General features: G+C 44.4%; 1 protein-coding gene across 2 annotated transcripts in view; it reads left to right on the top strand.

The window, feature by feature from the left end:
* The window catches only part of Gfra2 (GDNF family receptor alpha 2), an 87,797-nt gene extending 69,727 nt beyond the window's left edge, over positions 1 to 18,070 (top strand). For both annotated transcript variants that reach the window (XM_051195406.1, XM_051195405.1), the window contains 5 exons: positions 10,167 to 10,276; positions 10,947 to 11,087; positions 12,533 to 12,705; positions 15,667 to 15,720; positions 16,685 to 18,070. In XM_051195406.1, coding sequence (XP_051051363.1) covers positions 10,167 to 10,276; positions 10,947 to 11,087; positions 12,533 to 12,705; positions 15,667 to 15,720; positions 16,685 to 16,807 — 601 coding nt within the window. In that variant the 3' untranslated portion in view covers positions 16,808 to 18,070. The remainder of the gene's footprint in view (positions 1 to 10,166; positions 10,277 to 10,946; positions 11,088 to 12,532; positions 12,706 to 15,666; positions 15,721 to 16,684) is intronic.
* Positions 18,071 to 22,064: the final 3,994 nt, after the last annotated feature.

The following is a 22,064-nucleotide window of genomic DNA, read 5'->3' as shown; positions in this document are numbered from 1 at the left end:
TTGCCCATTCTAGACATGTGTTCTACCACTGAGCTGTATCCCCATGTGAAATCATTTACTTAATAAATTTTCTTTAATAATTTAATACATGTATCTGGTGTATCCTCTTTATTTTCCCTACCCCCATGCCTTTTACCCATCTCTGATCTTAGCCAGTCCCCTTTCTCTAGAAATCTGTTTTCCATATTCATGACTTTTTTTGTTTTATTTTATATATAGTAGGGTTGAGCTAGGGCTGTTTGTGTTAATTTGGGCGTAGAACTAGCCATCTAATCCTGGTGGGCTCATCCAGGGGTTTACAAGTGTATGTTATGATACCCTCTCCCAGAATCTGTTAGTTACCAATAGTTGAAAAGTAAGTGGAATAGCCCAGTGAATTCCTTCACCATCCAGAGCTGACTATTGGGTAGGCCCAACTTGTGCATGCCCAGTGTGGCTACTGTGGGTTTATGATTGCTATGTCATTCTTAGATGATAGAGTTCTGTGCCCCTCTCATTGTCTTATGGCTCTTGCATGTCCTCCACCCCTCAATGTTCCCTAGTCCCCAAGAGAATGATTCATGTTCTAGTTTCATTTTGTTGTTGTGATAAATACTCTGAACCAAAGAAACTTGGGGGAGGAAAGCATTTATTTGGCTTCCACTAACAGGTCACAATCCATTGTTGAAGTCATTTAGGTCAGACACTTGAGATAGGAATCAGAGAGGGACACTGCTTGCTAGTTTGCTCTCTGGCTCACTCAGCTACCATTCTTATATAGCCCAGGCCCAACTGCCTAAGGATGGTACTGCCCACAGTGAGTTGGGCTGTTCTGAGTCAGTCAGTAATCAATCACAGATATGACCACAGGTCAATCTGATCTTGTCAATCCCTCAACTGAGTCTCCTCTTCAGGTGACTGTAGGCTGTGTCACATTGACAAGGCTAACCAAAAGAGCATTAAGGATTGCTGATCATTCAACCGTCCTTATTATCAGCATGTTATGCAGCCATGACCTCTGCATTCACCTCCATTCATTACAAAGAAAGGCCCTCTGATTGAGGGCAAGGGTAGCCTTTGATTATGGGTACAAACATATACATTCAGAAGATGATTTGATGCTATGTCAGTCTAGCCAAGCAGCAATAGATTCTTCCCTAGGGCTCAAGGGCTTAGCAGGTTTGCAGTATTTGAAGGAATTCATGTTTGTTGATTTAGGGATGCTGAGCTATCCCTGCATTACTAGAATGAAGCCAACTCAATCACAGTGGCTGATCTTTTATGAGGTGATCTGGAATTCAGTTTGCATCTATTTTATTGAGATTTTTTTTGCAACTCTGTTTATTATGGAGATTTTTGTATTCTTTTTTGGTTTATGTATCTTTGTCTGGTTTTGGTATTAGGGTAGTATTGACTTTATAAAAAAGAATTTGGAAGAATTTCCCCCCTTTCTGTTTTTTGGAATAATTTGAAAAGTACTGGTTGTAGTTCTTTTTCAGAGATCTGGTGGAAATCTGCAGTTAATTCAATTTTCAAGCATTTTATTGAGGGTTATTGAATCTGTGTTAACCAAGCAGAAATCCAGGGAGCTTCCTGGTTTGGAGCTATTTGTCAGTGCGTCTGTCTTATTTGTCTGTTTAAATTCTTCATTTCATCTTGGTATAATTTTGATAGATCATGTACATCTAGAAATCATTCATTTCTTTTATATTTTCCAATTTAGTGGAATATATGTTTTAAGATATGCCTTATGATTTTCTGAATTTCATTGGTATGTTATACTCTTTCTTCATCTCATTTTTTATTAGTTTAGGTGTTATTTTTTCGTTAGTTAATTTGACTAACAGTTTGTCTTGTTTATCTCTCCAGAGAGTCCGCTCTTTATTTCATTCATTCTTTATACTGTTTATATAATTTCTATTTCATTAACTTTTTTCTCTGATCATAATTATTTTCACTTGTTTACTACCTTCAGATTTTTTTTACTCCTGTTTTTCCAAGGCCCTACAGTACATCATTAAGTTTATTTATTTGAAATTGTTTAGAATTTTTGATATAGGCACTAAGAACTATAAACTTTCCTTTTAAGATGGCCTTCATTATGTCCCACAGGCTTCGGAATGTTGTGGTTTCATTTTCATTCAATTTTAACTTTATTTTCTTCTTGCCTTTCTTTTTCAGTGACCCAATTATCATTTAATAGGTCTCTATGTGTCTATGTACTTGGTGCAGTTTTCTTGCTCTTGATGTCTAGATTTATTCCATTGTGGTCAGATAGAATATAGGAGGTTATTTCCATTTTCTCATATTTGTTAAGTGTGCCCTGAATTGTGGTCTGTTTGGGAGACTGTTCTTTGTGTTTCAGAGAAGAATGTGTATTCCTTATTGTTTTGGTAGAATGTCTTGTAGATGTCTATTAGGTCCATTTGATTATGGGGCCATTTAATTCCGGTGTTTACCTAAATTTTGTTTGTATGACCTGTCTGTGGGTGAGATCAGGGTATCCAAGTCCTTGGGATTAATTTGTTGTCTTACATCTAGTAGCACTTGTTTTATAAAATTAGGTGCACTCGTGTTTGGTTCATATATGCTTAGAATTGGTAGCTCCTAATAGATTAATTATTACCTTGATGAGCATGAAGTGGCTTTCTTTATTCCCTCTTACCAGTTTTGGTTTGAAGTCTATTTTCTAAGGTATCAGAATAGCTATGCTTGCTTGTTTCCTAGTTCCATTTGCTTATAGTACTCTTTTCCATTCAATAATTTTATTCGAAGGTGATGTTTCCCTTGATGGTAAGGTATGTTTCTTGGAAGCAGCAAAAAGATGGATCTTGTTTTTTAATTCAGTTTGATAGTCTGTATTATTTTATTGGAGAGTTGAGACCATTAGTATTCAGAGTTATTACTAAAGGGTATTTATTAATTTCTGTAGTTTTGATGACTTTGTGATGTTTTCTTAGTTTCTAAGATGGATTTCCCTGGTATTGTATGATTTTCTCTATAGTCTCTTGGATGTATTTATCTTCCTCTTCAGTCCCAAGTGTTCTTTCTAGCATCCTCCATAGAGTTGGCTTAATGGTCATAAATTCCTTAAGTTTGTTTTTATCGTGGAAAGTTTTTATTTCCCCTTTCCTTATAAAAGATAGCTTTCCTGACTTTAATATTCTCAGTTGGCAGTTATGATCTTTCAGAGCTTGGAATATATCTTTCCTAGAATTTTGGGCTTTAAAAGTTTCTGTGAGTAATCAAGTGTTATTCAAATGGGCTTGCCTTTGTATGTGACTTTACATTTCTCTCTTGGAGCTTCCAATGCCCACTCTTCCTTCCTTCCTTCCTTCCTTCCTTCCTTCCTTCCTTCCTTCCTTCTTTCTTTTTCTTTCTTTCTTTTGTATTTTAATCATCACATGTTGTGGATAAATATTCTTTTCTGGTCCTGCTTGTTTGGTGTTCTTTGGGCCTCTTATACCCATATGGACACCTTTTCCTCCAGATTTGGACATTTTTATTTTATGAGTTTACTAAAAATATTTTCTTTGGCATGAAATAATTCTTCTATGCCTATAATTAATAGATTTGGTCTTTTTTTTTTTTTGCTATCTCACAGATGCTGCATGGTTTGTTTGTGCATTAAAATTTTATTTTTCCATTTTCTTTGGTTGAATGGTCTAGTTCCTCTAATTTGTCTTTAAGCCCAAATATTCCATCTTCCACAAGATCCATTTGGTTGGTGAAACTATCCATTGAACTTTTAGCTGGACTAGTAGAGAATTTTATTTCTAGCTTTACTTCAGGTTAGACTTTCTTCTTTGGTATTTCTCCTTCTTCATTGAATTCTCTTTTCATATCCTGAATGAGCTTCCTTATTTCATTCTGCTGTTTTGTGTTTGCTTGGGCTACAATCAGTTTATTACCGTCCAGAGTTCATTCAAGTGTTTGTGCTCTCTTTAAACTCTCATTTATAATTGTCCTTTTGAAGTCTGTGTCTTGAATTTCTTCTTGGAGTCCATGACTATGGGACTGGTGTTTTCTTTTTTCTTTACCCTTCTTTCTTCCCTCCCTTTCCTTCTTTGTCTTTTCTGTATTGCTAACATTTGTTTTTCTGATGAGACCTGGACATATGGAATTAGGTTATTCAATGTGTCTTGCTAAGTGTTTTATGCCCACAAAGTTGGAGCCTGAGGTAAGAGAAGACTAGGGGAGAAGAGGCAGGTAAGGGTGGGTGAGTGCTTTACTGGGTTGCTCATGGCTGGACAGTTGGGTGAGTACTTTCTTTCTGGATTTGTCCCAGGCTAGACCAGTTTACATTGGTTCAGTTGCAGAGGACTCTAAGCAGGGGATGGCAACTCTACACAGTTGCTAAGGATGGAAGCTGTACAGTTGTGGAGGCAGGGAGGGGGGGGGGCTTGACTGGGTCCCTGCTGGACTGTGTCTTCTGTGGTGGTGATGCTGGAGCAGGATTCTTGGATGGGGGAGGAAGTGAAGCTGCCTTAGATTAGCTTTACTTTGGCTGGAGAGTGCTCCTCAGGCAGTGGAAAGGTTACAGATGGCTGGAGTTGAGGTGTTGCCCAGTCTGGGTCCATGCCAGTTTGGGCTGCCTGTGGTAGTTTATCAGGAGTGAACTCCTGGCTTTAAAAATTAATTCATTAATATTATTATTTTTTGATGTTGATGTGTGTCTCTGTTTGAGGATGTGTGTACACATGTGTAAATGTGGAAGCAGAGGATGAGATGAGGTACCATCCTCTGGGACACTGTTCTCTTCATCTGAGACAGGGTCTATCTTCTCTATTGGGTTGGCTGGCTGGTGAGCCTAAGGAATCCTCCTGTCCCAGCTGTAGAATCATAAGCACATGTCACCATGTCTAGTATTTCATGTGGGTGCTGGGGATTGGCCCCATGATGAGCCATCTTCCTAGACTTCTGTTTAACCTTTTCATGGTATGCTTTTTCCTGGTTGCTTCGAGCTTCGCCAGAGAAAGGTGCACAATAGCAGAGAGTGAAACTAAGTAGTAGTCAGTGATTTAAAAAATCAATTAACAGAGACATAGCTAGGTTAAAAATAAATGTAATTGATTGGCTTATAAAATAAATATAGAAGTAATAGAAGTGTATCCTAGGAAGCGAGGGAGAGAGTCTCTTTCTCCCTTCTCCCTCTTCCCCCCTCCCTCCCTTCCTCCCTCTTTGTCCCCTCTCCTTTTTTCCTTTCTTTATTCAAATTGCTATGTAAGTGTTCTTAATGTGATCCCAGGGCCATAGCTGTGGAACCTGGTATGTTTGTGCTCAAGTCTACAAACCAGAAAGCAAATAATGTTCTTGTTTAGTCAGGAGCCTCTTTGGACCATGATGGCCAAGAGAAAGGGGTTTTTACAAACCAGTATGAGTCAAGTGTCCACCTGGTCCCAGAAAATGGTGTCCATACAGTGTATCCTGAGTCATCTACTCTTCTTGGGAACACTTTACCCTTCCATGAAATGTTCAAGTGTCCTAGTCACATACACTAAGCAGTACTGGTGATTGGCAGGTCCCTGGCCATGGTCTACAACTATAGATTGCCGTTCATTGACTTCCACTGTAGCTACATAGCAGGTACAACTTGATAGATGGGAACTTTGGAAAGTCAAAAGAACTGCAAAACAGAAACCATGCCTTGGCCAGCACTGGGAAGGTTCTGGGCTTCTGGGAGAGAACACCTTCTGTGTCAGTTTCTTTTATACTGTGACAAAATACCCCAACAGTTTATGAAAAGAACGCTTTATTTTCACTCATGATTGGTGAGGGGCTCAGTCTGTCTGTCATGGCAGAATTCATGCCGGTGGCAGCACGTGGTAGAGGATTGTCACATCATTGATGGACAGGAAGCAAAGAGTGGTCAGAAATAGGGACCTGGCTAAAATCTTCAAAGTCCCACCTCTAGTCATCTGCTAGGTTCCACTTCCCAAGGATCCATAGTCCCCTTAGAAGTACCAGTAGCTGGGGAACATACACCCAAAGCATTGGCCTAAGAGACACTTCAGACTTGGAAAGGTGTTACAGCCTGGGCCAAGACAGAATGTCACTAATAAAATACTAATCTATGTCCTTTCTTTTGGATAACACTACACCCAAAGCAGTCCCATATAACTGTGCACTATGTGTCTCTTTGGGTGAGGGAGTGTGTGTGTATTGTACATAGAAACATGCATATTCTGCATGTAACCACAAGCCTCCTAGGGTTTTATTTCTTCCACTGGGCTGTAAAGTAGGGGTATTTAAAGCTAAGGCCAGAAGGCAGGGCATGAAAGCACCCACAAGCTCAACTCTGCAGCCTGTTCAGGTTGCCACACTTCAGACTGGAGCCTGCCACCCCATCCTCTGGAGGTCTAGTGGAGAGATTCCTAGCTCTGTTGCTGCAATTTCAGTAGGTGTGTTTTGGGTAGAGCCTAGAGAATTTGCATGTCCAACAATTTCTGTCCAATAACAGTGCTGGTAGTCTGTTTCCTACACTTTGAGAAGTGTCCCATCCCCTAATCTGGGTGAGTGCTTCTATGTGGGTTGCTGTCTGCATACCCAGCTCTGCTCTTTCTCCTTTTGCAGGGGCACCTGGGCTAACAGATAAAAATATAGGATGCCCAGTAAAATTTGAATTACAGAGTCAGACATTTTTTAGTACAAATATGTCTGAGATGTATAATAATAATAATAATTAAAAAACCCCACATCCGTCTAAAATTCAAATGAAATGGGCATACAGCGTCTAATATGGCCACCTTTTCATCAAATTAGGGTCAAGTGCCTCTCTCCTGCTGCTTCCCTGTGATTGAATAGGCCACAGCTGTTGATGAAGCTGGCCCAAAGAGGGCTTGTGATTTTGGGGCAATCCACCTGCTCCCCTGAGCTCAGTGAAGAGGAATTGGTTTGTGTATATTTCAGTTCTCTTGCTGGCTGTCTGCTCCTTTCTTTTTATCTGTCTGTCTTTCCCTCTCAGGATTTCTTTATACCATTTCTTTTCAGGGGGGTTTCTTAAAGGCAGAAATCTGTGATGTGGGGGTCTGATCCAGCAAAGATCAGCTTTTGGCAGCAGTAACAGGATCCAAGAGACCGGTGACATCCCAGGGTAGAGGGGATGACTGACGTTTGCCTAGGGGAGGGTGAGATCACCAGCTGTCACCCCGCATATTATGGGTTGGGCTGGAGTGTTCATGTGGTTGAGTTCTCATTGTGTTGGAGTTTGTACAGGGCTTGAAGGAAATTGACTCCCCTTGGTCTCTTCAGCTGGTGAAGAGAGCCTGCTGCTGTGGGTTTATCACAGATTGAGAGGCAGAGAAAAACTTGAGCAGTCAAAGGCCTCCTGGAGACTTGGACTTGGCAACCTCCTAAATGGCCCCATTTGTCCCCTTTGCTTGCCAAACTGTCTTGATGCTGAGAGTGGTGAAGGTGATAGCAGAGACCTAGCTGTTTCCTTTCCCTCCTCCTTCCCCTCACCAACTATTGTTCCAAACCCACATCCTCCCCTTCCCTGTACTCTGAACAGTTTCTTGTCTGGGGGCTTGGCACCAACCACCAGACTTCTTTGAGGGCTGGAAGCCGGAGCCACACAGGACTGAGATGCTGTTTCCTCTGCACATTACCCTGGGGCCTGGTCTTGGGGCCTCTGTGCGTATTTCCTAGCTTCCTGGGCCTGTCCTTTCCCAACCTTGCCTTCTTCATGGAATGGAAGGGGAGAGTGGGTTCAGGAGGGCAGGGTCTTCTTGGGACCCAGCAAGCTGCCTTCCCTTGACATGTTCACATTACCGACTGCAATACAGGATAAAGTGGTGTGGTTTTCTTCTCTGTGGGTCATGAGAAGCTATTTCTTGTTTGCACTTGTCAAACCCTGGCATAGTGCTGCATAGAGAAGGCACAAAAATGATGATTCCTGTCTATGTTGGTGTCTGGCTGCTCTGTGCAGTGTCTCTCACCACTTTATTGAAGCTCTGGGCAGACATAGCTTTCTATTAAGTAGGGACACTGAGTACTAGAGACATGGCCAGTGAGCCCCAGGTCACATAATAGAGCAAGGGGTTGAGCATAGCTATGTGACAGGCAGCTGGCTGTTACAGCAGCTGGACTGGCTTCTTCCTTGCCAGTGTAGGAGCCCTGCTGGCCACAACCCTTGAAAAGGTCTATACTCTCTTACCTTCTGTTCACTGGCTTGCACCCCGTCTTCTCCTGCAGAGCCTGGCTGATCTATGGTTGGCTACAGAAAGGTCCTGGATTCCCCCAAAGAGTATTCTCATATTCTCCCATTTATGTTTCCACTCCTTTTCCAGCCTTTGAGATGGTGACATTTTGACAGGCTCTTTGGACTGTGATGTGAGGTCAGATAAAAGACATGCAAAGTTCTCAGTGTCATTTGATCTTGGAGCCAAACTTGGAGCCAGGCTGCACTGGATGCTGGTGGTGACTAGAGCAGTCCAGGATGCTTCAACAGCTGCAGGTCTAGCTGGAACCTCCAGCTTAGTTTTGAGCAGAACATGTTATTTATAAGGAAGTGAGCAATAGTGACATTCCACCTAAGCCCTGCGTTCTAATCCAGGGAATTGGGGAACATGCTGCCTTGATCATGCTATGGGGTTCCCTTCTGGTGTCGTATGACGTGATTACCATTCCCATCTTTACTCTTGTTAGTCACATGCCTGGAGATATGCTCCAACACAGTTGGAGCAAGGAATAGGGATATATCTACCATCCATGTTTAACAGGGCCTTGGAGGATATGGATGGAGAAAGAAATAAAATTGCTATGTTAACAGTGGATATTGTCATTAGAGCAATTAAACCAGACAATGTCAGCAAGTCTCGGTGCTGTCGAGTTACCTGGTCAAGATTTTCTGAGTAGCTGCACGTGGAAAAGGGGACAAATCCTCTGTGGAGGAGGGGTGGGTGTGGCTTTAGGGATGCTGGAAGTGGGAGACAGGTTCTACACGTGGCCACATGGAATTGAAATGGACACGTGAATTTCAGTTAGAGGAGGATGTTTGCACGAAGTAAACAGATGTTTAAACAACTTCATACAGAAGATTCGAACTAGTGATTGCTCATAACACAGGGTCCTTCAGGGCCACCACGTCTGCCTTTGTTTCATCCTATTGCCCTTGCTTCCTTCTGGAGGAAGATCTGACCACAGTCAAGTCTTTGAAAGCCCTAGTGTTTGCCAGGGATGCATCAAAGTATACCAAAGACTAGGCAGCCTAAGACAGAAACAGGCTGTTACAGTTCCAGAAGCCACAAGTCTGAGGTTGAAGTGTCAGTGGGACCATGCTGTCTCTGCTGCCAGAGACTCAGATAAGCAGACAAATGAGGTCATATGACCAGGGCACTCCCCTGCAGTAGGTAATAAACATTTAGACATGACAGAGAGGGAGGCCTCCTCTCCAGTCCAGGCTGATGGAAACCTCTGTGGCCAGAGCACTAGATCAAGAGGAAGAAGGGGGGGGGGCAACTGTGGACTTTAAACTTTGTGTCACACCCATCTGAGGCTGGAGCCTGAGAACAGGCCTGGTCCTGCTCCTGGCTAAGTGTAGCAGAGCTGAGCACAGTGGTTACAAAGCAATGTCACAGGTACTGGCAACAGTGGGTAATGACATGCTAGGTCACAAAGAGAAAGCTTTAAAAGGTGGGCCCTGCCTGGTGATGCTGGTAGGCAGGCGAAGAACAATGTGTTCCAGGGCTTAGACAACCTTTCCAAGGCTCTGGCTGGTAGGAAGTGGAACCTGGTTCTCTGTCCTGGTCCTGGATACTGTCTATCAGCACAGCCTTCCCTCCTCAGTTGGAGAGCAGCTCCAGTGTTTTATTGATTGATTGATTGAGTTTTGATCCATTTGTCTGTGACTTTGAGTTTTGTTTTTTTATTTTATTTTTGAGACATCTCCCACTGTATTTCAGGCTGAATTGGAACTCACTATGTAGCTCAGGTTGGCCTTGGACTTGTGATAACACTCCCGCTTTAGCCCTCTGAGTGCTGATATTACAGCTGCTGGCTGGGGCTTTCCTTAACCTGCACTATGCCTGGCTCTGCTGGTCTCCCTTCACTTTCTATTTCCCCCTTTCCTGGCTTCCTCAGGTTCTAGGATCTACAGTGTGGAGTTTCTATGCCCCAGGCCGTTCGGAGGAGGCTGGAGCAGGCTGCCAGACTAAACTCTTTCCTCCTTGGGTCTTTCCTGACACCAGGTCCCGCCTGGCAGACTTCCACGCCAACTGTCGAGCCTCCTACCGGACACTCACCAGCTGCCCTTCAGACAACTATCAGGCGTGTCTGGGTTCCTATGCTGGCATGATTGGTAAGCTCTCCTTGTGTTTTCAGTGCCCCCCCCCCCCAGTACTAAGGTGGGAATTGCTGCATCCCAGCCCAAGGCCAGTGAAAGAGACTCATGACACAACCTTGCCTGTGGAAGATTCAGACAGAGCATCCAGGCTAAAGCAGAGGGAGGGCACTCCTTATCAGGAGGGCTGTTTCTTTTTTACAAGGCTTTGGAAGTTAAGCTGCAGCCTTCTAGGCACTGCTAACCAGTCAGTGTGGACACTTATATTGGAGCTCTTGCTAAGTAGTTATTTCTCACAGGCAAGGAAACTGATGCTTAAGAGAAATAAATAGGTCCTTGACCAGCCTCGCTTAGTTGGTAAATGCTAGCACTGAGTTCGAACCCAGGATAGGTGCCTTCATCATTTGGATTCTAGAAGATTCACTCTGCATGTTCATGAGGGAGAAAGCAGGGACCCGAAGGCTGGGCTTGAGCTGCTGGGGTCTTTTCTGCCCTCTTGATGACACAGAGACTTGTAGATCGCTAGGCCTTTGGCCTTCCTGGTCCTGCTGGTCACCAGGGGTAATTGTGCTCAGAGTTAGGACTGTAAGTTGCTGTGGTGTCTGTGTTTTGTTTGGGGGGTGGTGGTGAACACGGACCTTTGTCCTACTGTGCCAATGCATCTTCTCCTTCCCTTTCTCCCCTGCAGGGTTTGATATGACACCCAACTATGTGGACTCCAGCCCCACTGGCATCGTCGTGTCTCCCTGGTGCAATTGTCGTGGTAGTGGGAACCAGGAGGAAGAGTGTGAAAGGTTCCTCAGGGACTTTACGGAAAATCCATGCCTCCGTAAGTCTGTGGAAACTTTCCCTATCCCTTCTGTCTCTTCTGTCCCCTACCCGCTTCTGCTACCTGGGAGGGAAGTTAGAGCTTCCCTGGTCGTTTTCCTCTCATCCTGTTGGGATGGCTAGTGATATCTGAGGGCCTTCTGTACCATATGAATCTTCCTAGAGAGACCTAAAATTTTGAATTCTTGGGGATTTCATACCAGAACTGTCAGTGGGCTGCCTGAGCCTACCACCAGAGTTCCCAAGCCTACAGGAAGTCAAGACAGAATGATTTTCATGGGCTGTTCTCACAACATCGGCCATTATCTTTTGGATTGAGTCTTCCTGTGAGGAACAAAGACACTGACTCCATGAATTAGGTCTTTCCTTTTGGAATTGGTGACTTAACAAAATAGTCATTTAGCTACTGGTCCAAAAGCTGCAGAGAGAAGTGGTCAGAGTCAAGTTCAGCCTGCTTTTGGTCTTTGCAGCCTGACATCTCTTGCTGATTGTCACCTGCATATCTTTCCCCCATTCTTTCTCTCCTGTTTTCCTTCTGTTCATCTATTTCCCCCTCCCTTCTTCCTGGCACTGGGGATTCAGAGATAGATTCCAGTGCCTGTCATTATAGAACACGTAGCAGATGGAGGTCACCTGAAGAGTCATCTGTGATCCTAGCACAGATGGAAGTCGGTAGGGTATAGTTCTCTGTGGTGTCAGAGTTCAGATATCCAAGTCCTCCTGGACAAGGGAAGACACAAGGCTTCTTGAGGACAGCTGGGCAGTAGCCAGTTGAGAAGGTATGGGACTGACAATAAAGGGGAGAAAGCATTGTTAATGGAAGGTATGCATAGTCTACAGTGAAACAATGACTTTGGAGGTAGGTATTTCTGTAGGTACTTTTGAGTTTTAGAGATAATTTTGTTCAAGAAGACCAGTTTTGCTGTATTGGATTAGTGCTAGTTCTGGTGGCATGGGATAAAGAGGCCATCCAGGAAAAGTCAGTAATGTGGAGAGGGAGAATGGCTGAGTCTGGGGTAGCGATCAGGTAGTACCTACATTGGCAATGAAGCTGGAAGAGCTTGTGCCCAGGAAGCCAAGGATGAGGCCTTCTGCAAGAGAGGTCTCCAATGCTGACCACCAAGAAGATGCTCCTGCCATCTTGACTTGGCCAGTTGTCTCTAGACTTCATGGCTCAACTCTTCTTTTCCTTTTAGCAATTCTCATCATGTTTATTTATTTCCATTTTGATTTTCCTGTCCTTTCTAGCTTTTCTCTTCTGTTTTCCTCAATGATTGGGAGAACATTTTACATCTGAAAGGAGCCTTAGCAAAGTCAAATTCCAATGTCCTACCATTTGTCTCCAGCTTCTAGGCTCCTTTGGGAGAGCAGAAGTTAGGGAGGAAGTTCACCAGGAATGATAGAAGTGGGCTCTGATTTTGACATTTCTATCTGTCCTCTCTCCAGGGAATGCCATTCAGGCATTTGGCAATGGCACAGATGTGAATATGTCTCCCAAAGGTCCCTCATTCCCAGCTACCCAGGCCCCCCGGGTGGAGAAGACTCCTTCATTGCCGGATGATCTCAGTGATAGCACCAGCCTGGGGACCAGTGTCATCACCACCTGCACATCTATTCAGGTGAGGGCTGTATCTCTGAAGCTTGGGGACTGGAACTTGGGACACCTCAAGATTTGGAGTGCACCAAGGTGTCAGACATGATATGGGAAATCACTCAAATGGGTCTATTGAAGGAACACTGAAGGCTCCTTAAAATTTGGAGCCCAAAGGGTCAGGGAGTTGGGAAAGAACTTTTTTTTTTGTCTCTTTGTTCATTTTAACATTTCTTTGCAAATATGAAAACACTTGTTACCTAACTATTGCATTAACTAAACTGGTGCATAATAGAAATGTAATAGTTACCATACAGCTACTGTCTATTAAATATCAGTAAGCATGCCAGTAATTCTCATCTCATTGAATTCAAAATGACGTGACAACATTTTTATTCAACATTCAGGAAACTGATCCAGAGGTCTTAGGGGACATATCTATGATTATGCTGATCATTGGTGGCATGAGATTCTAAACCTTCATCTGACTCCATGACTTAGATAGTGTTAATTGGATTGTCCATTAATCCCCATCCATCTGTTCATCTGTCCATCCATCCATCCACCCACCCACCCATCCATTCATCCATGAATGAAATGTGACATACAGACCCAGTGTATGCTGCATCTTAGATGAACTTCTAGGGAAGCATTGGTGAATGAAATTAATGCTATCCTGGGATGCACAGTGTGCTAGATAGATTTATGTCAACTTGGTACAAACTATAGTCTTCTGAGAGGAGGAAACTTAACTGAGAAAAATGCTTCCCTAAGGTCAGACTGTGGGTCAGCCTGAAAAGCATTTTCTTAAGTAGCAATTGATGGGGGGACAGGGCTCAGCCCCTTGTGGGTAGTGTCACCCCTTAGCTGGTGGTCCCGGCTTCTGTAGAAATCAGACCAAACAAGCCATGGGGAGTAAGCCAATAAGTAGCACTCCTTCATGGCTTCTGAATCAGTTCCTGCCTCCAGGTTCCTGGCCTGTTTGAGTTCCTGTTCTGGCTTTTGGGCATGGTATTTCATTGTAGCAAAAGAATCTCTAACACATATAATCTTTATGAGCCTGAAGGTCAAACAATGATACCCTTCACTGTTGTTGCTTGTCTGCTAAAGTGGTTGCTCATAAGTAGGCCAGATGCTTACCTACTCACATACATACACACACACGGATACAACATTAGACACAGGCACACTTTGGTACCTACAAATGCTTCCTTCCTTCATCTGTCTTTGATTCCTTGGGGGAAGTTTATGGGGGCCCTAGAGATAACAGCCTGATGGGAAGCCAGTGAGTGTCTAGATGTGGAGACTGGAAGGATCCTTTAGCATCTCTTTCCCAAACTGAAGAGTCCCAGGGTGGGCAATGGCTTGTTTGTGGCTTTATGGCTACTTGGTGGTTGAGCAGGGCAGGGATCTGGACTTCTGTTTGCCTTGTGTTTCTCCTCTCTCCAGTCTGCTATGCACAAAAAGCAGATATGGGATTTAGAACTCTTATTCTTATTGAAGACCCACTGGAAAGAGATGCAGGAATGTCATACAGCACAGGGAAGCTGTGGGTTGAAGTTCCTATTCACCCAGTTCCACAGGCATTTATTCCCAAACAAACACACAGAGATCTGTGTATCTGTGTTTGTATGTGTGTATCTGTACCATGTCACAAATGTAGATATCAGAGGATAACTTGTAGGAGTTAGCTCTCTCAAAACCATGGGGTTTTGGGAACTAAACTCAGGTTCCTAGACTTGGTGACAACTGCCCTTATGTTATGAATCATCTCATCTCCCTGGGGCTGAGATACTTAAATGGAGAAGCAAGCAGCCCCAGCCAGTGAGGGAGGGAGGGGGTGGCTCTGAGTCTCTGTGATATGGCATTAGACAGTAGAACTTCCATCTCTTTGCACTGTGCCTTGAGGAGAAGAAGTCCATCTTTGGGGATACAAGACCATGATCCTTTGGAGAGAATAGTAGTTGGTGACTTGTCTAGGCCAGGTTTTGTCTGCCGGGGACACTGGTACTATAGTCTTGAACATGTTCCTCTGGTCTGGATTACCACCACAGTTTCTTGGCCTGGATCTCAGTGTGACAGCTGGGGCCTCACTCAATTGACCAGATGTCCAGAATGATTGGTTGCCTCTAGTGTCCAAGGGATTATTGATAATTCTGGCCAAGAACAATGACTTTCACATGATTTCTTGGGCTTCCTAGGTATTTCTAGTGGCCAGAGTATTCTCATAAATGCTGTGAGAACCAAGGTGTTTGAAGCCAGGGTAGATATGCCACGTCTCCTGTTTGTTCTCATGTGTCTCTATCACAGTGTTAGTAACAGAGAATTGTTGGTTGCGCATATCCTTTAGTCCTGCTGCCACGTAGTTAAGTCAAGGTAGAGAATTCTGGAGCATTGCCAAACCTGCTTTTCTTTCTCTTCCCTCACCTCATCTGCAGAGGGCCCAGGGGCACACATCTGGGGTGGTATTGACCAAGCACATTTGCTAGATCCTTAACATTAGTGACAGGCATCACTAATCAATCACGGCTCTCTTCTCTCCTGAACTCCGATGAGGCCTCATCATCTTTTCTTCCACAGCTCTCCAGCAACAATGGCAGATGATGAGCTGGCACACAGTAGCCTTTTTTCCCCCCTCTGTGGCATTTGTGCTTATGTACAAGTAGTAAAACATTAGCTGAGTTGCCCTTAGTTGCCAGGCAATGCTCAGCGCAAGGAAAAGACATGTTCTCTGTCTTTGGGGGAGTTGTGAGTGGCATTTGGAGAGGTAGATGGCCAGTGACCACAGAATGCTGCAAACTGGAGATTAACATTTTCTCCAGGAGCCCATAGAGTGTTTCAGAGGGAGCAAGGTGCTTCATGCTGCACAGGACCGAGCCAGAGAAGTCTATCATGTACCCTGTGCTTAACGATGCTAGCAGTAAATAACAATCCTGGATAAAGCCCGGACCCAAACAGCCTGCTAACCTGTTCTGCCTTCTTTCCCTAGGAGCAAGGGCTGAAGGCCAACAACTCCAAAGAGTTAAGCATGTGCTTCACAGAGGTGAGTAGGGGCCTAGTGGGGGACAGGAACTGGAGGCTGGCCCAGATGTGCTGTACTTTAGGCAAGAGTTGAACTCAGAGCTCATGGGTCAGCCGAACTTCTGACCCCACTTGCACCTGAGTGAGAACTCACTCTGTTGGGGTGACGAAGGCTCCATTTACAGACTGTGGGTATCTCCTTGTGGATGACAAATAGCTGCTCTGAACAGGGGCCCTCCTAAGACAAATGGGTTGAGTACTTGCTTGGCTCTGGTCCTGTGGTGGTTATAGGGCACGGAAGCAGAGAGGGACCCAGACTCTTGAAGGAGCCCCTTGCCCAGGAATGACTCATAGATCTAGGATAGTAACTTAGGTGAGAAGAGAAGAGTGGTGTAGAGCTCTGGCGAAGGGTGAAGGAGAAGCTCTGTAAGATTCACAGGGGTGGGGGTGGGGGTTGTGGAAGAAGAATGCCCTATCAATCAGGAGCAGGGAGAAGGAAGTCCTTTCCCTCCCTATCAATAACCAGGCCCTTATGGACCCTGAAACCTCATCTCTTGGGAATCTCTTTTGTTTGTTTGCCGCTTTTGAAATAGGATCATTTCCTTATGGTCTTTACTGGTTTTGAACTCACTTTGTACCCAAGGCCACCCTTGAACTTAGTTTTCCTACCCCCACCTCCTGAATGCTGGGATCACAAGCTTGTGCTAGTGTGTCTATTTTCCAATGTGGGACCACCTGTTCATTTATGGAGGGCTGCTGCCCATGGCCTTGAGGCTTAGAAGAGACAGAGTCTACCATTTGTTCTCATCTTGCCCAGTTGCCTGGAGGCAGAGCTCCACCCTCAGAACACAAGTGAAGCTAAAGAGGCGTGGCGAGAGAGGCGGGGCCAGGGAAGACAGTGTCTGTGTCCATTTCTTTGCCTACAGCCCTACTTATGGGTTTTTGTTGTTTCCTTTGTATGTGTCACCTCCTCTGCCATGGATCAGCTCACGACGAACATCAGTCCAGGGAGTAAAAAGGTGATCAAACTTTACTCAGGTTCCAGCAGGGCCAGATTGTCAGCTGCCTTGACGGCACTGCCGCTCCTGACGCTGACCTTGGCCTTGTAGGCCTTTGGAAACCAGCACAAAGGTTCTTCAAGCAACCCAGATGTGACTCCCGCCTGACAAAATGGAAACACACACACACACACACACACACACACACACACAGAACACCTTGCAAAAAAAAAAAAAAAAAGTTTTTCTTTTTGTTTTTCCTACATTGTCTTGGAACCTTTCTCCTCCCAAGTTTCTTCTCTGGAGAAGTTTTTCTAAACCAAACAGACAAGCAGGCGGGCAGCCTGAAGCCTGCCCAGAGGTTCTCTGCAAGGGATACCCAGCACAAAGCAGGGCTCAAGGCTCTGGAACCAGTCTTTTCTCTTTCCTGGTGTCTTCTCTTGGGACCATCTGACAGCCTGCTGTGGAAGGGACTTTGCTGTGCCTGCTGTGGACTGGAGAAAGGACAATTGCAGCCGTTTCTTGAGCTGCCTACTCTGGGGACCTGCCAGGGAGTAGCAGAGAGTATGGTCAGCAAGGAAGCAGGGCTGGCCATAAGGAACTTGTCACCCCTTCTTGGCTTCAAAGATGGAGATGGTTTACTGCTGCCGCCAGCTCTTATGTGGCCTAGTGAGTCTGAATCTGGAGTGGGAACCTCCAGGATTGCTCCAGGCCGAGGTGCCTGTGGCGTAGGTGGGGTATGGAGCTATTATAGGAAGAAGCCCCTCTAGGGAAGGAGCAACCCTTGTTTGGGCACCAGCTCCAAGATGCATCTTCCTCCTTCATGCCAGGAATTTTGAAGTCAAAGAGAGAAATGATCCTCTGTTGGCTTTTTTTTTTTTTTGGATTTTTTTTGTGGGTCCATTTGGTGGGTCTCCCTTTAGGAGAAGGGTTGTTGAGTAGGGCATGGGAGACCCTAGCTGGATGTGTGTCCATAACACTCTGGTGGGCTCCTAAGCTTGCTCCTCCTCTCTTCTCCTTTTCCCCATTTTCTCTTTCCTCATTTCTGAGATATTCATCCACTGTCTGTACATACTGGGCCTCCTTTCTCAACATATGTGTATATCCATATCCATATATTCTGTGATTTCCTCTTTCTTTCATTTTTTTTTAAAGAAACAAAACTATGGAGATAATACCCTACAGATGAGCGAAAATGTATTATTGTAAAGTTTATTTTTTTTAATAATGTTGTCTATGATGGGAAGAAAGGTACCAGGCCCCCTGAGCTCTGGTCCAGTTGGGCAATGGGGCTGTGGCTGGGGACTCCCGATTGCATTCATTCTTAACCAAGCTCCAATAAATGTACTAGGAAGCGAGTTGCCTTCTGCCTCACTCCTGTGTGACTTTGCCTATGCTTTGTTCTTGGCCTGGTACCACCTACTGAATATTCACCTGAAGGTCTTGCTTGGCTGGTGAAGAATGTTTGTATATGTTTGTATGTGTGTACTGGCATGTGTGCATTCGTGGATGTATCTGGTTCACACGTCCTGGTGTGGTTGATAAATGAAACTCACATCAGATTTTTTTTTTTTAACTTGGTGGGTCTGACGTCCATGGCTATGTTGAGTCTATGGGATCTGTTGCTGTAAAACAAGAAGAGAATCAAGACAGGAGTGGGGTGGGAGAATTGAGAGAGACACTTGGCATCGATTTCTGGTCTACCTGAAGTGTGTGACTGGAACTTCAATCCTTGAGTCTCACCATAGAAAGAAGATGATTCTTAGTGTTTGGGCATTGGGATAGAAAAGATCAAGTGGTTTTTTCTTCTCTCTATCCATTTCTCCCATCTTTCTCCATTTGCCACACAGACCTCACTTGGATACTGGGATATACATATACACATATATACACACATGTATATTCATGAGGTAGGTAGGATGGAGAGGGAAAATCTGACCTACATCTATAGGGTTGCCTGTGATCCTGTATTGAGTTATGTCATTTTTCAGTTTCTCAGGCCTGGTTCTGCTCAGATGATTCTTATTGATTGTACACATGTTAGTAACATCTGTTCACAATGGTGACATTGACATGTTATGCTTTTGCTTCAGCCTAGAGGAAGGACATTGAGCCAGCCAGGCTCCTTCCCAGCCACCTCTGCCTTACTGTGCTAGCTGCTTGAGAATACACGGTCTTTGTAACCAGCAAAGACTACATAGATTTGGAAGGGATTTTCTGGAAGGCCTGGGTGGTGGGGATTCACAGAATTGGAAGGGGATCCAAAGAAAGCTGGAGTGGAAGGTAGAGAACATCTAAGGGACACAGGGGGCCTAGACATTGAGATGGAGGCTGGAGACAAAGACAAAGGAACAAACAGTAGGACCAGGGGCAGGCTGAAGGGACCCACAGAGAGCAACTTTTAAGTTGCTATGAGGTTATTTGATGACCTAGGTTACCCCAGTCATCAGATATTGTGACATTAGCTTCTTTAGACACTGGCTCCTGAACATCCTCATCCAGGGGATGTGTCTGTCTACCAGACTACTGTAGCTAATGTTCCCTATTCCAAGACCTTGTCAAGTCTGAAGCCACATCTCAATGCTTCTCCACTTGCTTGAGGAACATGTGTGATGTGTAGTAATGCTCAGACAAGACCTCTGGATATCAGCTTCCTGATGGCTCTTGCCTCTGCAGGCATCCTTTCTTGCAGCAGGTATACCAGGCCAGGATAGGGGTCTGAGGAGGCCCATGCTAATGAATCAATATTCTGGACACCATAAAAGCAGTGCTGTTTGTCTCACACTGACCTCGTGGTATTCTTCACAGCCAGGTCTCTGCCTTATGTTGAGATTAGTCACAGGCCTTGTCTTAGTTCCTGAGTCCTCAAATCCTGCATTTGCAAGGAAAATTAGAGCAGGTTTCCCAGGGATGGACTTGAGCCTGATTTTACTGTTGCTTCCAGAAAACAAGCTTTGCATGTGATCCCCATGTTTTGATGTGCCCAAAAGACTGTCCTGATACCAGTTAGCCAGGATGGTGCCCTAGGCTTCCCTAAGGATATCCCGGTCACTGAGATACCTGCTGATCCCTGGAACTCATGGTTTGACACACCACTTACTGTAGCTTGACTTTGTTCCAAAGCTGTTTCTTTGTGTGTGTACATGTGTGTACACATGCATGTATACCTTGGTTTCCAGCTATGGACTGCTGAATGCCCTTTCCTTTGCTCCTGGAAGATCAAATTTCAGGCTTGCCTCCTGGCTGAAGGAATTTTCTAATTTGTGGAGTGGATTTAAGTCAAGCAGCACCTACCAAGTGGGTTAGGATACCAGGGGATAAAACCACACACTCCATGTTAATACAAGTGAATGTATTCATTAGCTGTTTTCCACTCCATGAGTCTCCATGGGGGTTGATGTTCATCTTCTAAAAATGATTAAAATTTTAAGGAAAAGTCAAAGCCATTTGAAACCAAAAATGACAAATAAGACAGGTGGTATTCTTTGTGGTAGGTCTAAGTAGTGGCAAGCTGCCTTTTGGTCACTTATGGGAAATCTTGTCATCTTGTTTAACCTTGGTAGCTTCACCTACGAAGTTATATTAGACAGGCACTCGAGCCACCCTTTTTCAACTTTAAATGAGTTCTGAGAGAGGGTAAAGGCACAGAGATGGGCAGATGCCAACTCTCAGGCTGGCGCTAAGCAGTCAGCTTGGCTTTCCTGCAGTGTATCTATCGTTTCTTGAGGCACTCCAATATTCTGGACAAGGCCTGCATGTCCCATTTTCTGAGGGATGGCTTGAAATTTTTCAGTGCTGATGGTTTCTGAAAACCCAGCCAAACTCCTTTGAGCGTCTCCTATATTAAAACAGGTAAGTAAACAGAAAGGGCTTGGAGGTCTTCTCAAAGATGTTAGCAAGGGGCTGGGGTGATGGATCATTGCTATAATGGCTGCCATGCATGCACAAGGACCTGAGTTCAGATCCCCAGCATCCACATTAACTGTGTGTTGTGGCATAAATTCCTAACACATTGTTGAGGTTGGAAATATAGTTGGGTTCCTGAAGCTTGTTGGCTAGCCAGTTTGGCTAATCAGTGAGTGCCAGGTTTAGTGAGAGACTCTGTCTCAAAAGATAAGGTAAAAAAGTGATCAAGAAAGACATCTCATTGAACTACAGCTTCCATAAACATGTATATACATACACATGTACCCAGTCGCACACATGAAAACACGTATACCACACACATGCATACACAAACACACACACACACACACACACACACACACACACACACGAACAAAAACTATACAGATCATCAACACTTGAAAATTCCATTTACCACATCCTGTTTTTAATGTAAAGTAGGGGTTTATGCTGTACTTCCCATGGCAGAAAAAGACAATCCTGCAATTTGAAAGGATCATATTAGGATTATTGAAAATAAACCCCAAAACAGTGAAGATGTTTAGAAATATTCATATCTAAGATTTTATGAATGCTCATGTGTCCCTGTGCAAGATGTTATTTTGAAATTGTGTAAAATCACCCCTCCATCCGTTGAGACTCAGGCAGGTTGATGTCATGTTGCTATTGTAGACACTGAAATCAAGATGTTTCTATCTTGTTGCAGATATTGAAGAAAGTGGCTAGTTCCAGAGGTGTGTTCCAACTATTCCCCTAGGCAGCCAGTTTGAATTGAACTGCTGCATAGATGGTCAGCCCGTGTTGGCACATAACTGCCCAGGTAGGGCCAGTGACTTCCCTGGGCTAGATTGCTGCAACCTTCTCTCTGTTTTCAACATACTCATAATTTTACAGCTAAGGATACCAGACTATCAGCAGTCAGAGGGCTGAGTGTACCTTAAGGAGCCTTCAGGGAGGGAGTTCTACAGTTAGTTTCATACTTGAGAGAAAAGAGAAGGTGAAGGGGGTTGCTACTCAGTGACAAACTCAGTGACAAAGGACCTTGACTTGAGGCCTTGCTGATGGGCAGGGAGGATGGAGCTAGGTAATCCACAGAAGTATCCTGGAGTATATTAATGGCTTTGTTAGGAAATGGATTGTGCACAAAGATGGACCCTTTAGGAAAGAAACTGACCATCTGGGATCCTACTTTCTTGATCTTAGACTGTTCTTGTATTGGAGGGCCTGGTGGTTAAGAGGAGACAGACTGAATTTGGGACTCAAAGTGATGTAATTTGAGTTAGAAATCTGCCACTAACCAACCAGGATGTCATGTCCAGCACCCTTGAATTATCTCATATAGAAAGTGATGATAGCAAGCTGGCTTCCTAGGAATGGTCAGGATTATATGGACTATTCTGTGCCTGGCATATAGGGGCCACTAAACCATGCACTGTCACACCCAGGGGTCAATATCTGAGCC

This window comes from Phodopus roborovskii, unplaced genomic scaffold (assembly GCF_943737965.1).
Source record: "Phodopus roborovskii unplaced genomic scaffold, PHOROB, whole genome shotgun sequence".
In the NCBI taxonomy this organism is placed as follows: domain Eukaryota; kingdom Metazoa; phylum Chordata; class Mammalia; order Rodentia; family Cricetidae; genus Phodopus; species Phodopus roborovskii.
The sequence above is the reverse complement of the archived record's forward strand: the minus strand, read 5'-3'. Positions and strand labels throughout refer to the sequence as shown.